General features: G+C 38.0%; 2 protein-coding genes across 2 annotated transcripts; one reads left to right on the top strand and one right to left on the bottom strand.

Annotated features, from left to right (window-relative positions):
- Positions 1-997: 997 nt before the first annotated feature.
- si:dkey-126g1.9 (required for drug-induced death protein 1) lies at positions 998-4,175 on the bottom strand. Its single transcript, XM_026944939.3, has 2 exons — positions 3,945-4,175; positions 998-3,372 (listed from the first exon to the last, which is right to left on the bottom strand). The coding sequence occupies exons 1-2, from the start codon at positions 4,113-4,115 to the stop codon at positions 3,223-3,225; spliced, it is 321 nt and encodes a 106-aa protein (XP_026800740.1). The 5' UTR covers positions 4,116-4,175; the 3' UTR covers positions 998-3,222.
- Positions 4,176-4,238: 63 nt separating this feature from the next.
- Positions 4,239-16,685, top strand: nlrp12l (NLR family pyrin domain containing 12-like). The gene is made up of 15 exons (XM_026945149.3): positions 4,239-4,317; positions 5,110-5,255; positions 7,925-7,998; positions 8,106-8,204; positions 8,420-8,488; positions 9,581-11,380; positions 11,503-11,676; positions 12,752-12,925; positions 13,039-13,215; positions 13,342-13,515; positions 14,363-14,536; positions 14,625-14,789; positions 14,874-15,047; positions 15,144-15,317; positions 16,174-16,685. Exons 3-15 carry the CDS (start codon positions 7,961-7,963, stop codon positions 16,181-16,183), a joined length of 3,402 nt encoding a protein of 1,133 aa, XP_026800950.3. The 5' UTR covers positions 4,239-4,317; positions 5,110-5,255; positions 7,925-7,960; the 3' UTR covers positions 16,184-16,685.
- The last annotated feature ends 130 nt before the right edge of the window (positions 16,686-16,815 follow it).

A 16,815-nucleotide genomic window follows, 5' to 3' on the forward strand; every position in this document is an offset into this window, starting at 1 on the left:
GAACTACAGGCTTTTTGAAGTGTATTCCTTTGTGTTATTCTCAGCAGGACATTAATTCGCCAGTTACGGTATTTAGACATTTTAGTCAATTTGTAATTGTTTAATTACATTGTTTTTTTATTGAATATATATATATATATATATATATATATATATATATATATATATATATATATATGTTTAACCACTACAGAGTAAAGTAGTGGACCACAATGTGTAAAGAGGCTGCTGTGTACAATCAACACTAAAATACATGTTTAAAGCCATTTTGAATCATTATATTTTATCCACAGTATATACACTATATGACTAAAAGTATGTGGACATCTGACCGTCTCACCCATACAGTATGTGGTTCTTCCCCAAACTGTTGCAACAAAGTTGGAAGCACACAATACAATAGGATGTCTTTGTATGCTGCAGCATTACAATTTCCCTTCAGTAGAACTAAGAGGCCCAAACCTGTTTGAGCATGACATGAGCTCCATGAAGACATGGTGTGTTAAGGTTGGAGTGGAAGAACTTGAGTGTCCTGCACTCAACCCCACTGAACACCTTTGGGATGAACTGGAACGCCGACTACACACCAGACCTCCTCACCCAACATCAGTGCCTGATCTCACTTAATGCTCTTGTTGCTGAATGAACACAAATCCCCACAGCCACGCTCCAAATTCTAGTGAAAAAAAGCCTTCCCAGAAGAGTGGAGCTTATTATAACAGCAAAGCAGGGACTAAATCTGGAATGGGACGTTCAAAAAACACATGTTATATGGGTGTTATATGGTCAGGTGTCCACAAACATTTGGCCACATAGTGTATATACACAGTGTAAATACACTTCTCCCGACTGTAAGTGCCAATAAGCAACACTTTCTACAACCTCACAGTGAGTCAGCATTCATTCTTCAGTAGATCACATTCCAACATGGAGGATGACAATGTGCAAAAATCCTAGTGTACAAATAAGTAAAGAGAACACAACATACAATTATTATTTTAATAATAATAAGTAATCCATTTATTTTTTCCATTCATTCCAAACATACTTTTTAATCCACCACACCATACAACAGCACATAATAAGCAACACTTTAAATCCTTCCTGGTGCCATAGCACAACCTCCCAACATGGAAAACTACAATATATAAAATGAGTGTATGAGAGACTTAAAGAACACAATAAAATACATTTTAAATAATGTTAAGGTACTTTTGCCTTGTCAAATAGTACTGTACCAGCAACAATAAAGATTCATTCATTCTTCTTCAGCAAGAGCCTAAGTTATCCTGGTCACAGTGCCAGTGAATCTGGAGGCAATTCCAGGAATACTGAGCACAAGGTGGGAATACACCCTGGATGGGATGTCAGTCCAGCGCAGGGCACCAAGCACACACATATTCATACACTCATTCACATATAGGGGCAATTTAGACTCAACAGTCAACCCTCCCGCCATTCAAAAACATACTGGTTTTGGAGGGTCACAGTATGTTTTTGCAGGGTGGAAGGAAACCGGAAAACCCAGAGGAAACCCACGCAGGCACAGGAAGGAAATGTACAGAAACTCCACAGAGACAGTAAACTTAGCTTGGGATCAAACCAGGAACCCTGGAGCGGTGAGATGTCAACACTAAACCAGTGTTCTGCCCATGAAGAACAATGCTTTTTGAATAATTGTATTTTTAAAAATGCACTCAAGACTTAAAGATGTAAAATTAAAGATAATTAGTTATCTTTAATTAAAGATTTAATACTAATTAGTTTGATAGTATACCGTCAATATTAATTTTAAATTTAAAATGAACAAATACAGACTATTATACAGTCGTTTCACCATTTTTTTTTTCTGGCTTGAAAAAGTAAATTGCTCCAAACTTCACTTTAGTTAATAAAGTATTGAAGATTCCTTTACAGGGTGACACTGATCACACAAAGGACAATGAGGAATGAGGGGAAGTCAACAGGGGTGTGTTCAAGGCAATATTGACAAAGGTCTCCAAACTTCATGAAACCTGACCCAGCGTTTCTAGTCTCTGCAAGAACATCCTGTTTTGATCTGCTCTGAAACCTTCCTGTTTCAAAATCCTGTGCACTGTGTTCTACACTTACTGACGACATGCTAAATCTCCATACTAGACTTACATACAACAAACCGTCACTGACTCTGACACAGTCCATTTCTTATCAAATAAAATCCTGATTAAATCCAAGCAGAACAGTGTAAATATTCCTGGAGTTTGGAAGATATATTGGGGTTACTTGACAGCTCAAACTTACTGGATAATACAAGCAGAATAAAATATGACAGTTGAATAAAAAAGGCAGATAAATCAGAAAATAATAAACTAAGCAATTATTCAGTAACATTTTACTGGATGTCTAGCAAACTGATATACCTGTCATGTCTAAGCACATATGAAAAGACGTACGCTAGTGTATACTTTGATATGCTAGTCTAAGTCTCTGGAGAGAAGTAGCCTACACTAGTGTACTTTTTATATGCTAACATGAAAGCATTTTCTTATGGTAAATATTTATTAGTTATTTACTGTTTTTATGTGATCAGGTTTTAATGCAGTATGCCAATACTGTTCAGAATACATTTTTATCACGCATTTAAAAATTGTATTTGGAGAAGACATCTCAATCCCCATTTACTCAGATATCATTATCTTGTTCAGCTCTTCAGCAACACTTGACTCAATGAACTAACCAGGGAACAATAGAAGGAAAAATGTTTTAGTATCTAGTCACAAGCTGCTAGGTGACGCAATGATAAAGTGCCTTATAATTAAGAGATTGCATGTTTAAATCCTGGCAAAAGGCCAAGCATGGCCTTTCTCTCTATTTAGCTCCTTTTAATCTCAGAAAAATCACATGCATTTTGTCTTATTTTATTTATTTATTTATTTTATTTGTTACTCCTAAGCAATTTTAGGAATATAGTTTGTGACAAAGTGATACCTAAATGAAACACAAGTGAGAATCTCCTTACATATTAATTGAAACCTTTAAGCAGGTCCTCTGGGTTTCCTTTTTGCAAAATATGCCCTTTTTTTGCCTTTATTCTTTATCATAATGTGAAAGTCACAGTTTTAAAAATGAACCAATGTCATTTTCTGATTGCTACAAATTTCCAAATGGATCCCAAAACAAGTCTTGAGTCTCAAGGCCAGCCAGGACAGAGTGCTGAATCATCTGCTTGGGCCAGCTGACTTCTTATAAATGATTTGGTCTTGTCTTGTCTGAGCTTGGTCTGAACTCGGGGACGAAAGCGGCGGACATGTTGGGTACGGAGTATCCCACTGTGAAGTTCTGAAGTCCCAACAACAGACACTTCCAGCTATAACGCAGAGCCTTCCTCACATTCTGCAACGCGAAAATAACACTGTTAATGATAAATACTGTTAAACGTGTCGATACAAACATACTTAAAAAAAGTAAGTGTGTGGTATATATAAGGAATAAAAGACAACCACAACAGGACATCCCAAGTGTTAAATTTCTCTTATTCCACAGCAATTTTTTTCATTTAATGTTGTGAAAAGTCCACAAAACATGTTAGTTCCTGTTATCACTTACATTATAGCAGCTATAAACAATTTACATTTGGTTTTTCATCTACCCACTGTATCATGTATATACTGTATACAGTATACTATACCGTATACTCAAGAAATAAGTAAGACAACCCTGCATGTTCACCACAATACACACTCAAATCCTTTTTGAGAGATAAGCCAAATTAGATCGAACTAGAGAGCTCTAACTATAATCAGACTGTTGTCTAATTACAGGCCTAAATGAATGTACTAGGGAGAAGTACAGTATCAGCTATAAAACTGTACACCTGTATACCAAATAAAAATTAAAATACATTCCTTTAAAATAATTACATATAATCATAATTTTTAAAATTTGCACATAGAAATGTGCATTACCTTTTTATATTTCTTGTACTTCTCTTTCTTTTTTGCCTTCTTCTCCTCTTTTGTTTTCTCTTGGCTCTCATTCTCCTCTAAAGTCACGTATTTCTTTGAGCAAACATATCGCTGATATCTGCTCTCATTTTGCCCTTCGTCCCACGTCTCTAAAAGAGATTTAGGCTTCATTCTCTGTTGTAGCTTTTCCTCCAGTGGAGTTTCCTGCTACATACAGACAAAACTTTGGATCACTGGGTTGAGCATTTACAGAGGGAAAGGGGAGGGTTTACTGGATTAGCTTTGCATAAAATAAATAAATGAATGGATGAACACGTTGTTTCAGGTTGGAGACAAATGATCCTATTTGGGTCGATTTTTCTTTTATTCTGTGGTGAGTTTTGGAACATTTTAACTCTCTTGTCAGTGGTCTGAACATACGGGGAGAAATATGGGGAGATAATGTAGGAATTTTATATTATCTGTATTATCATAGGGACTTTAAGGGATGCACAAGACTTCGAGTTGGGGAACCATGTTACCTCTTTTTGGAAAGTCCTGTTTCAGATATTGTACTGGACAAATTATGATTGGCTCAAAATGTTTAACCCTTCTGGTCTAAACACTTAGTGCTATAGGAAAAATATAACACTTTTAAAGGTGAAGACGAGTTTTCACCAGACAGGAACCAATATTTTGTAACCTTTTTATAAAGTCTTTTTTTTCAGATTGTAGTGAGTTTTTGGTGGGCCAAGATATTTTGACCCCTTAAATACTATTCACCAATGTCATGAACATTGGTTCATATTGAAACATTAGGCATTTTATGCAACATATTATGAAACTTCTATGGATGAAGAAGACTTTGGGCCAGTTTTAGTAAGTCCCTTTCTTTCAGACTGTGGTGAGATTTTTAGCATTTTTAGCCCCTTAGCTCCCAACTTTGGTTTAGATAGGCAAATTAAGTATATTAAATACATTATACATAATATAAATAACGTAATATTATCCTTTTAGGGATGAAAATGGTTCAGACAATAAGTATTTTTCCATACTAACTACAAAACCTAGTTCAGGTACATTTACAAGTAGTCAATTCAATGGCATTTACCAATCCTCAATATGGATTAAAATAAGAAAAAGACTCATGAGTGCCCTCTGTCTGCATATTCCTCCATATCTGCAGTCATTTAAGGTGGAGCTGCAGATTCAAACAAAGAGAATGCCAAGAAACCAACTTCAGCTTCAGGGAAGTGAAAGGAAGTGAAATGACCAGTTAACCAGTTTTGGTGTCTGGCTCCATTTCAGCCTTGACCAACATTAGCTTCAGTTGTAAGTATGATTTCAGGTTATTAATTATATGATTAACAATTTACCTTGCTTTGTCAGTTTTTTTTAAAGGAAATGCTAGATATACCTGATCAAGTTTTATGTGACTGGAATGAGTTTCATTCCACTTCTTTACTAAGATAAACCTGATTTTAAGCTCTGATTATGTTTCCATTAGCTTAGTTTAAGTCAGTTTTTACCACAGCACTGGTGAATTCTTGACTCTCACTAGTCAGAAGACCTGTGTTGAATAATTTTCTACAATAACAGCTTTCACAGTAGTTCTGGCTGCCAGACACTCCAAATAAATGGGTTAAAAACACGTTTTTTAATTGTCTAATTCTTGATATGGTGAAATCTTTTGTGAGGAGATGTATATTTAACATTTTTGTAATGAGCCTCCAGTGTCAGTTTGTTTTTTGTCTTATTAACGTATTAAGAGAAGCTGGTGAACAGTGATGGCTGGTTGTGATATTAAATATAATAATTATCAATAGCTTGACAATGAAACTTTTGAAGTTTTTAGAGTCCTTAATACTCCACAGGCTTCATGCCGTGCTTCCTCATGTTTCACCTGAATATCAAACATGGTAAACAGAAAAGTTGTAACAGTCTGTCCTTTTGTGTAATTTGTACATTAATTGTACAGTGTCTGTCTAGTCTATCTACTTTTAGTTTCTCGTCCAAAGGCATGATAGAGTAAATAATCCACCTAGTTCATGTTCATTACACCCATGACTGAGTTTCATATGTGCCTTCTCAATCACTGTTGATGATGTGTTATGGATATGTCCGCGAAGAGGGATAAAAAATATCAGCCTAAATGGACATTAAGGGGCTGTCTAGGGGCTGTTTCACCTGACATGACTGTCACTGATAAGCTGCATGAATCTACACTCTGGACTAGGAAGAAATCAGCCGCAGCCTCGCTTCTTCATACATTCTATGTATTTTACTTACAACTGTTGGTGGTGCTGTTGCGTTTGATTCCACAGAAGTGCAAAATAATCCACCTTACGCTTCTTAACAGCAAATAATCTGATGTGGATGCTGAAACTTTATACTCATGTCTTTTTAAGGGAGATCTTAGCTGTGCTAGACCATTTATACCAGCCATCCTGCTGGTGTGGGGATGACTGTTTATAGCTGCTATATCATAAGTAATAACAAGAACTCACTCATGGACGTTCCACAACATTAAATCAACGAGCAAATTAACTAAAGTGTTAAAGTCACAGAAATAAGTGTGTTATTGCTTTATAACACCAACTCTACAGGGTCTGTAACAAAATTACAATCTCTTAAAATATTATTTCATTATTTCATAATATCTTTACACTGAACTGTGTACTCCATGTGACTTCCTTCTAGATATCATGAGTCATTTATCCGTTATGGGTGCGCTTAGTGTGCAAGAATAGCACTGTGTAGTCATTACCACCAGTGTCTGTGTCACTGAGGTGATGAAGACATGTGCCCCATCTTTTGGATGATAATTGGGTGAAGACTATACCAACACATGACATGGTAGAAGGCGTAATCTTTTTTATTTTAAACCACAAACACACGTGGGTTACCGACATTTCCTCTCGCCCCCTCAAGAGGCTGACCCGTATGACCGATCATCTACACTTCCTTCTGTTCGAGTTGCAATATACAGTTTACACATGACTGCCTTATTATAGTTGGGGAAATTCTTGTGGTTTGTTTCATGGCATTAACTCCTTTTTTTTCAATTTCACTTATGTCAACATTCACATTTTTATGAAACCTTCATGAAAAGCACCCATTAGCTTGTTGTCCTGTAAGATATTGTTGTTTTTAATTGTCTAAAATTAGTTTAAACATAAGTTTAAATATAGTTTAAATGCGTTTTATTTAAAAGTTGCCTCATAAAGTGAAAGTTTCACCCATTTCAGTCATTTTCGATTGCTCATGATGAGAAATCTGAAACTTATTCCACTAATAGTCTAATCTTAAGTAGCTGCTAGTGAAGTTGGATAATTTTACTAGTTTTACTAGTATGGGTGGCTTAATAGTTAACCAGTGCTATTTTCACCAGGCTTCAGAAATTAAACTCTAATGTTTCAATGGATCTATAAGCTATGAAAATCCTGATATTGGGTTGCATGTTTACTGTGTCGTTGTATTTTTTATTTAGACAATGCAGCTCCATTAATCTGGGCATTACTGAAATTATATTTCAGTATATAGAAATACACTCACCATCCAATTTATTAGGAACACCTGTACACCTGCAATACATAAAATCATGCAGACACAGGTCAAGAGTTTCAGTTAATGCTCACTTCAGACATCAGAATGGAGAAAAAAATGTGATCATTGTGACTTTAACTGTGGCATGGTTGATGATGCCAGACAGGCTGGTATCAGTATTTCAGAAACTACGGATCTCCTAGGATTTCCACACACAACAGTCTCTAGAGTTATACAGAATGGTGTCCGAAAAACAAAACAAAACAAAACAAATCCTTTGTGCGGAGGGTCTGCAGTGTGAAGCACCTTGTTGAGGAGAATGACCAGACTTGTATCTGCATGAGCTGATGCATTGTGCTGCTGCCACATGATTGTGCAGGTGTACACGTGTTCGTAATAAAGCGGATGGTACATGTATATAAAATTTTAAAGTAAATGTAATATTTGTTATACAGATGCAAATAGACTGATATTCACAATTACAATCTACAATGAACCACTGTGGAGAAAGTACTCCTAAAGATCTCAGGTAAGCAATTTATACTGAACAATATCTGTTGTATATCTGTTTTTATAATGGTTAAACTGGAGAATACTTGATGAGACAGATGTGTGGTATTTCTTTGGGATTTCAAGGTTGGACAAGTTGGATGGACCCAGCTGTGTTTCTATGAAGAGTTCAAATTCAATGTTGGAGCCAATTGAATTAAAAAAAGGCGTTTCTCTCATACAAGGGTAGGAATTTCCACTGAGGTCTCAGAGACACATCTGTTACTGAAATTAGAGATAGAATGTATAATTAATAAAGTAAAATTAATAAAGTGTACAATTAAGAGTATAACATCAGCATCATTTTAGAATAGTGATAATTTGGCGTACATGTGTGATGTTTTAAGCCTCTGTAAGCAACCTGGCCTGATCTCATCTGTGTCTGATTGTGTGTTAATCAGAACTACTTGGCAGTCATCACTGCCTGAACCTGTGACTCCAACAACCAAGGACATTTACAAAGACCAAAGGTAAGTCATCACCATAGCACAGAATAACTACCTTGCTATTGGTTTCCTACACACTCAGGCCCTGATTTCCTAAGACCCAAAGTAAGGCACCAAGTAAGGGAGTTGTGTGAACATAGTGAGGAGTTACTACAGAAAGTGCACACATCAGTATTCAAACCTCAGACATAACTATGGACATTTGCTCAGGAGATACATTCGATTTCGCAGAAAACAGAGGCATATCTCACTTAAGCCAGATTTTCTTGTGTGGTGTCGGCTAAAGTGGGCAGTATTAAATACGCAGTGATTAATAATGATTACAATTACGGCTATTCATGCAGCAATATAATGGCAATATACTAGACTCCTATTAGATGTTTATCTGAATGCTTACCAACTTCTCATTTACATATCTTCATATTAGTCTATACCTTCATGACAGGTAATACTGGTGTAGGTGGACTGTGCATAATGACATTCCTGAATATGTATCTGCATGATATAGATATGGTAGTATTTTTAAAGAGAGTACCAGCCCTTGAGTCATTTTAGTTTACACACACAATTGCCTTGCTCTGAGTCACTTTCACTCACTCACTTTCAGTAATGGATCTGAAGCCTATCCCGAAAACACTGGGCATGAAACAGGGATACACCTGTATATCTCAGGGCACTGTGCACACACATTCACACACGCATTAAGACCTAGGGGCAATTTAACCTTGCCAATACACCTACTGGCATGTTTCTAGTAGGTGGGAGGAAACCGGAGAATCTGGAAGAAACCCATGTGGATACATGAGAATGTGAAACGTGAAAGCACAGTTAATAACCAGAGTTCAGGATCAAACCTGAGACCCTGGAGCTGTGAGGCTACTGGCTGTGCCATCACACCATATTTTGCTCTTTTAGGTAGAGACACACCAAATTGCACATTTATTAAGGCAAACACGTAAAACAAGAAGTCCAATGTACTCATACGAAAGACGTCACACTTTTTTGCAGGTTTCAAATTTTACGCACACAACCCTTTAGTAAATCAGAACCTCAAAATTACAATGTAGTATGTTATATATAAACTGCATGCAATATAAACTGTTTCTGTCCATTTAGGAATCATGCTGTTGGCTTTGCAAAGTCTGGCTCTCCTACAGTTACTGAAGTAAAGCTGCATCATGAGCATAAAAATAGGCTAAAGGCAAAATTTCAGCGCATTTACCATGACCTGACAATACAGGGTCAATCAACATTCTTGAATGATGTTTACACAGAGCTCTACATCACTGAGAGTGACAGCGGGAATGTCCGAATGGAACATGAAGTGAGGCAGATTGAAATGATATCCAGGACACAAACCACAGTAGAAATACCAATCAAATGCAATGACATCTTCAAGCCCATACATGGACACCGCAAACCTATTAGGAGTGTCCTGACAAAGGGAGTTGCTGGCATCGGAAAAACAGTGTCTGTACAGAAATTTGTCTTGGACTGGGCTGACGGTAAAGCGAATCAAGACATTGGGTTCATTTATCCATTTGCATTCCGTGAACTCAACCTGATGAAGGGGGAGAGGTTCAGCCTAATCAAGCTTCTTCAGTGTTTTAATATGGGTACGTTTGAAGCAACAAATCCTCAGAGTCACAAAGTTCTGTTCATCCTTGATGGACTGGACGAATGTCGCTTTCCTTTAGACTTTCAGAACAACCGGAGAGTGTCTGATGCAGCAGAACAAGTGCCTCTCGATATCCTACTGACCAACCTCATCAATGGAACCCTGCTTCCTGATGCTCTCCTCTGGATCACTTCTCGTCCAGCAGCAGCCAGTCAGATCCCTCCACAGTGCATTGACCTGGTGAGTGAGGTACGAGGATTTAATGACCCCCAGAAGGAGGAGTATCTCAGGAAGAGAATAAGCGACCAGAGATTGGCCAGCAGAATCATTGCGCACATCAAGTCCTCAAGGAGCCTCTTCATTATGTGCCACATTCCTGTCTTCTGCTGGCTTTCCTCAGCTGTTTTAGAGAGAACCATCAGTTCCTTAGATGGCGAGGAAGTTCCCAAGACACTGACTCAAATGTACATACATTTCCTCCTAATCCAAACCAGAACTAAAAACCACAGGTACTCTGACAGAAATGAGGGTCCATCTGATGATGGCATTATCTTCAAACTGGGCAAACTAGCCTTTCAGCAGCTGGAAAAGGGCAACCTGATATTTTATGAGGATGATCTCAGGGCTTGCGGCATCAATGTCAAGGAGGCCGTGGTCTACTCAGGAGTGTGCTCACAGCTCTTTAAAGAGGAATGTACCTTGACTCAGAGTAAAGTGTACTGCTTTGTGCACTTGAGCATCCAGGAGTTTCTCGCTGCTGTATATGTGTTCCTCATGTGTAAAAGCTACAACTGGAATGTTCTTGACCAGACAAGTTGCACTACAACAGATGCTACCCAAGCACTGAATGATATGCACAAGAATGCCATAGATAGAGCTTTAAAGAGCGAAAATGGGCACTTGGATCTCTTTCTCCGCTTTCTTTTAGGTCTTTCTCTGGAGTCAAACCAGACCCTCTTGCACAGTCTGCTGCCACAGGTTGGACCCAGCCTTCAAAACACAGAAGTGACGGTTGAATACATCAAGATGAAGATAGAGGAGAACTCCTCAACTGCGAAGTCTATCAATCTCTTCTATTGTCTGAATGAGCTTAATGAGCTCTCTATAGTGAAGGAGGTCCAACGCTACTTGAGCTCAGAGAGTTCCTCCAAACTTTCCCTTGCACAGTGGTCTGCCCTCGTCTTCGTATTGCTGACGTCTGAGACAAAACTTGATGTATTTGACCTCAAGAAGTATATCAGATCAGATGAAGGTCTCCTGAGGCTGATGTTGGTGGTCAAAGCTTCAGAAATGGCTCTGTAAGTATGCTGTGTTTTGAATCCTTTCACAGATTGATAAAGATCCCTTAAGAACCAATTTCTTTTTTGAATTTGCTTTATATCTGGCCAAACGAAATACAGATTAATGTTTTGTTTCTCAGGCTCGATAACTGTGGACTCACTGAGAGATGCTGTAAAGCACTGGGCTCTGCGCTCAGCTCTGATTCCTCCAACCTGCAAAAGCTGAATTTAAGTGGTAACTCTATTGGAGACACAGGGCTTAGGCTTCTTACAGAAGGGCTGGGAAATGCCAAAAGTAAATTAAAGAAACTAAGGTAAAAATATTTTGCATTTCAGACTGATTAGTTGATTATACGGGTAAAGATTGCAGGGCCTGGTATAAAGGGGCAGTCATGGCCTAACGGATAGAGAGTCGGACTTACAACCCGAAGGTGAACCTGAAGGTTGTGGGTTCGAGTCTCGGGTCTGGCAGGGATTGTGGGTGGGGGGAGTGAATGACCAGCGCTCTCTTCCACCCTCAATACCACGACTGAGGTGAGACCCTTGAGCAAGGCACCGAACCCCCAACTGCTCCCCGGGCGCCGCAGCAAAAAAAAGGCTGCCCACTTGGTGTGTGTTCACTACTGTGTGTGTGCACTTGGATGGGTTAAATGCAGAGCACAAATTCCTAGTATGGGTCACCATACTTGGCCACAAGTCACTTCACTTTTTTTTAAGTAAGAGTGGGATATCGCTTAATATGTTAAACAACATATATAACCCCAGGTACAGGGTCCAAGCACCCTTTTCAAATAGCGCCTCACCTTGATTACTTTGGTTAGTTCATCTCACTGTGTACTGCACATTGTATATGGTTGAGATGACAATTAAGATCTACTTGCCTTGACTCTTTCTGCCTTGTTGTTTATGTTCCTTCTTGAGAAATCTTATTGTGCATTTTTCCCTCCAGTCTTCGTGTTCCCTGTACTGTGTTACTTGTTGTACTTCCTGGTTTTGACCCTTGCCTGTTTTCCTCGATTCTGATTATGGATTGCCCTGTTTTAAGCCTGCCTATGTTTTGACCCATGCTACAGATTTCCCATAATTAAACACACTCTAAGTTTACCCACTTGAGTCCTGCATTCAACAACCGCATTAAACAGTCCTAAACTATGTATTGCTATATGTTGAGTAATTTAATAGTAAAGCTGCTAAAATGGATGTCTATCAGCTACTTGTTACCATTAATCTTAGAAAAACATATCATGACACATTTTCTTGACATCAATATTATATAATCAAATGTCTGTCAAAGGGTTAATCAGTGTTATAGTGTGGGATGAAGAGTATGTTACTAGCATGAAAGTGGAGCTACAGTTCAATGCCTTTAAGCTTTTCTTGTCTCTGCAGGCTTTCATATTGTAGAATCACACCACAGGGCTGCTTCACTTTGGCCTCACAGCTTCTTCCCAGACTTCCACACCTAAAAGTACTGGACCTGAGTGAGAACAGCTTGAGGCAGACAGGAATTCAAATACTGGCTACTCATCTAAAGAATCCGGAGTGCAAACTTGAGATACTAAGGTCAGTATGTCTCCTGGTGACTTTGTAAATGATGGCCAAATGGTCACAACTTGGGTAACTGAACTTCTTGGGTTAGGGTTAATGTGAATAGACTTTGTGGTTTAAATTCCCAGACTGAAGGACTGCAGAGTTACTCCAGAAGGAAGTAAAGCACTAGCCTCAGCTCTGATCTTGAATCCGTTATACCTGAAAGAGCTCGACCTGCACTGGAACAATCCAGGAGACGACCCAGGCGTTGAGCAGCTGGCCGCTGTCATGAAGGATCCACGCTCCAAGCTTGAAGTCTTATGGTGGGAATTGTCTTTCTACATCTACAAAGAAAAGCTTTTTGACAAACCTCCAGCTGATACATAATATAAATATCTGCTATATGAATTAACAATTTGCACTTTTTTTCTTCTTCGTTTTTTTGTTAGGTTAAGTTATGGCCTGCTCACCGAGAAATGCTGTGAGGTTCTCGCTTCAGTTCTCAAGTGCAGCTCCGCTTGTCTCAAAGCAGTGGACCTGAGTGGAAACTCATTCCAGGACATAGGAGTTGAGCTGCTCTCTGCTGGCCTGAGAAGCCCACACTGCAAACTGGAGATACTGAGGTCACAGTCCAACTAAACCTTTCAGTTCCCATCTGTCTACATTTAACTTTGATACATTATAAAGTTCCCAACTTTGGGGATGCACATAGGTTTTTGGGAGATTTTTTTTTTCATATTATGTGTTAATATGGAGTTCTATGCAGATAAACTATGTTTATGGAATATTTTACAGTAATAATAATTTTTTACTTAAACATCCATTAGATGTTTTGACGGCTCAGTTGTTTGAGATAATTTCTGTGGTTTGTAGCTAAAGAAGTTTCTCATGAGAATTTAAATTGGGTCTCCAGGCAAAAGTTTTGAGAACCATTGCTTTAATACTTATATCCAGTGTGATGTGAATAGTATTTAGTATTTAGTATTAGTATTTAGTGGATGCAGTTGCAAAATAGTGTTTTTATTGCAAGCAACAGAGAAAACAATTCCAAAACAAGAGACAAAGGCGGAGTCAAAAAATGAGCGAAAATGTCATGCGATCAGCAAACCGTAAAAACCAGAATCACAAAAACCATAGAATGAGAGCAGAGTCAAAAAACAGGATAGCAATAGCAATGTAAAGGCTTGGCATTTCAGGATAAAGGTACACTGAGGTACACTGGTTCGGATTCTGTTTATAGTGTGGGTGTGACTGGGAAACAGGTGTGTATTATTAGAAGTCTGTTGAGCTTGAATGTGCCAGTGAGGTGGTGTGATGATGAGTGTAGTCCTGTGTGGCCATGTTTGTAGGTCACGGTGTAGCATGGGAGTTGGAGAGTTGGTTGCTGATTCTGGTGCTGACGTGCCAGTATCTGTAACTTGTCTTGATTGATCGACCACATATGGGTTAAGTAGAAATTTCTTTCTGCAGGTTGGCATTCTGTGGCATCACAGAAAAAGGAGCTGCAGCTTTGGCTTCTGCTCTTACTGCAAATCCTATAACACTCAAAGAGCTGGACCTGAGTGAGAACCCTGTTGGAGACTGTGGACTGAAAGCACTCTCACATGTGATAGGGGATTTTAAGTGCAGATTACACACACTCAGGTAAAGTGTGAATGCATTTATAAACTTGTTTTCCCCATTGGCGTGAATGTTCTTGAAATGGGAAACTTCTCTGAACCTCTGTACACAGGCTTAGACAGAGTGAAGTCACGGAAGACGGCTGTGCTGCTCTTGCTTCAGCTCTGTCCTCGAACCCTCTCCGTCTGCGAGAGCTGAACCTGGGAAACAACAAACTAACAGATGCCGGGATAAAACGTCTTTGTGATGTGCTGAACGCTGAAATTTTCCAATTAGAGTGAGAGCTTCACTGTATAGTCTGAAATTGTACCAAACAGTAAAGCAAATATTATACTCCTGAGACGTTCTTTCTTCCCGTTAGGCTGAACGAGTGTTGCTTAACTGAGAGCTGCTGTGATTCGCTAGCGTCTGTTCTTCTGAAAGAATACTCAAGTCTAAAAGTATTGAATGTGGGAGGAAATAATCTGCAGGACTCAGGAGTGAAGACTCTTTGCGCTGGATTAGAAAGTCCAAACTGCAAACTGGAGATATTAAGGTAATGTGTTGTTTAACAATAGTACAATTAAAAGAATAAAAGTAACATTAAAAAAGGAACCATGATGAATTACAAAACTACAATTTCTCATTGTAGGCTGTTTAACTGTGGAGTTTCTGAGAAAGGCTGCGAATTTTTAGCGTCAGTTCTGACTGGAAAGCACTCAGTCTTAAAAGAACTGGACCTTAGCGGAAATAACCTTAAAGACACAGATACAAAGCTGCTGAACCTCTTACTTGAAGATCCAGGCTACAAACTAGATCAACTCAAGTATGTATTCCTTTCTTAATAAAGACGGATGTGGTAACTAAGGAATAAAACACTAGGAGGCATGCTGTTATAGGAAAACAATCAAAGACAGTGGTGTGACTTTCCAACAACAGCATAACTCATAGTGTTTTATTCCTTTTATACCACAGCGACCTGCCAATGATTACAATTTTTAATTTATTAAAGAATGACAAATGCTTTTTAACTGGTTATAGTTACATTTAATATTGTGGCACATTTGCGAAACATTAACTCCTGTTATTACTTACAATAGCTATTAAGAGTCGTCCCCTCAACAACCTCTCCTTTACTTCTTGAAGCTAATAAGATAGGGGGAAAAAATGCAGCTTATATTACTGAGAAACTGGGGAGTGCAAACTCCTGTCCTGAATATTTTCTCGTGGATGAAAACTTACTGACAATTACAAAGCTCTGACACTGGAGACTCTTTCTGAAAATATTAAGTAAATGTCTCCTTACTGAAAACTTCATCAATATCAACATTTATACTTTTTATTTTTTTAAATAACAGCATATTAATCTGTTTATTATAACACTGGGATTATGTGGAGTATTTGCCATATGAACTCCCATAATTAGCTATAATGAATGAAACCATAATGTATCAGAACGAGTGCAATAATACAGTATAAACCTGGGATTTGTCTTGCAGCTGAACTAATCACCTTCCGACCAATCAGATTCGAGAATGTAATAGTGCCGTGGTATAAATTCTTTTAATTATGACATATTTTTGTCAACAAGTAAAATTAACATGCTGACTTTTTTTCTTTACTTTTCAAAGAATCGTTTCAGTGATGTATTTTTCATAAATACATTATATTTTTTTTCCCAGCTTATACTGAACAACAGAAGGGATGCAATCATGCTGCAATAAAGACATGGTCATAGTGGACTGTCATACCTGACAGCAAACAACCTGTGGTCATTTAGGAGCTGTTATAAAATTATTCATAATTATATATCTTTTAATCCGTTATATTTATTTAGTATTCTAAATAAAAGTTGCACTTTTTTTTGAGTGATGTTATATTGTATATGACACTCAGATTTTCTTGTTTCATATAGGAACTCCTCTAGTCACTCCTGTCTTTACAGTTACAGTAACTGGACCACTGTTTGTGCAATAGATTTAAGCAACATGATCAGTTAAGGTCATTTTTTTAGTTACTTCAGATTGAATTGTATCAATATTTTCACATTTTGATTAAATGTATAAGACTTATTAACAACTAAACATTTTGGCAGATGTATGTATCTGTATAATTAAGTGTATAAATAATTCAAATGTACCTTCTGAAACCTGAAAACAGTCTGTTTAATTGCCTATAATAAAAATGGGTGTGGGAGTGCAATGGGTGTATTAGTACCCCCTAGAGTTGGGATGAATATATTTTGCTTATTCTTTTTTATTTTTTCTTTTTAAATTATATTTTCCATTTTATCAGGGGCACAAGCACACTCACTGCAACCCATT

This window comes from Pangasianodon hypophthalmus, chromosome 16, assembly GCF_027358585.1.
Source record: "Pangasianodon hypophthalmus isolate fPanHyp1 chromosome 16, fPanHyp1.pri, whole genome shotgun sequence".
In the NCBI taxonomy this organism is placed as follows: Eukaryota; Metazoa; Chordata; class Actinopteri; order Siluriformes; family Pangasiidae; genus Pangasianodon; species Pangasianodon hypophthalmus.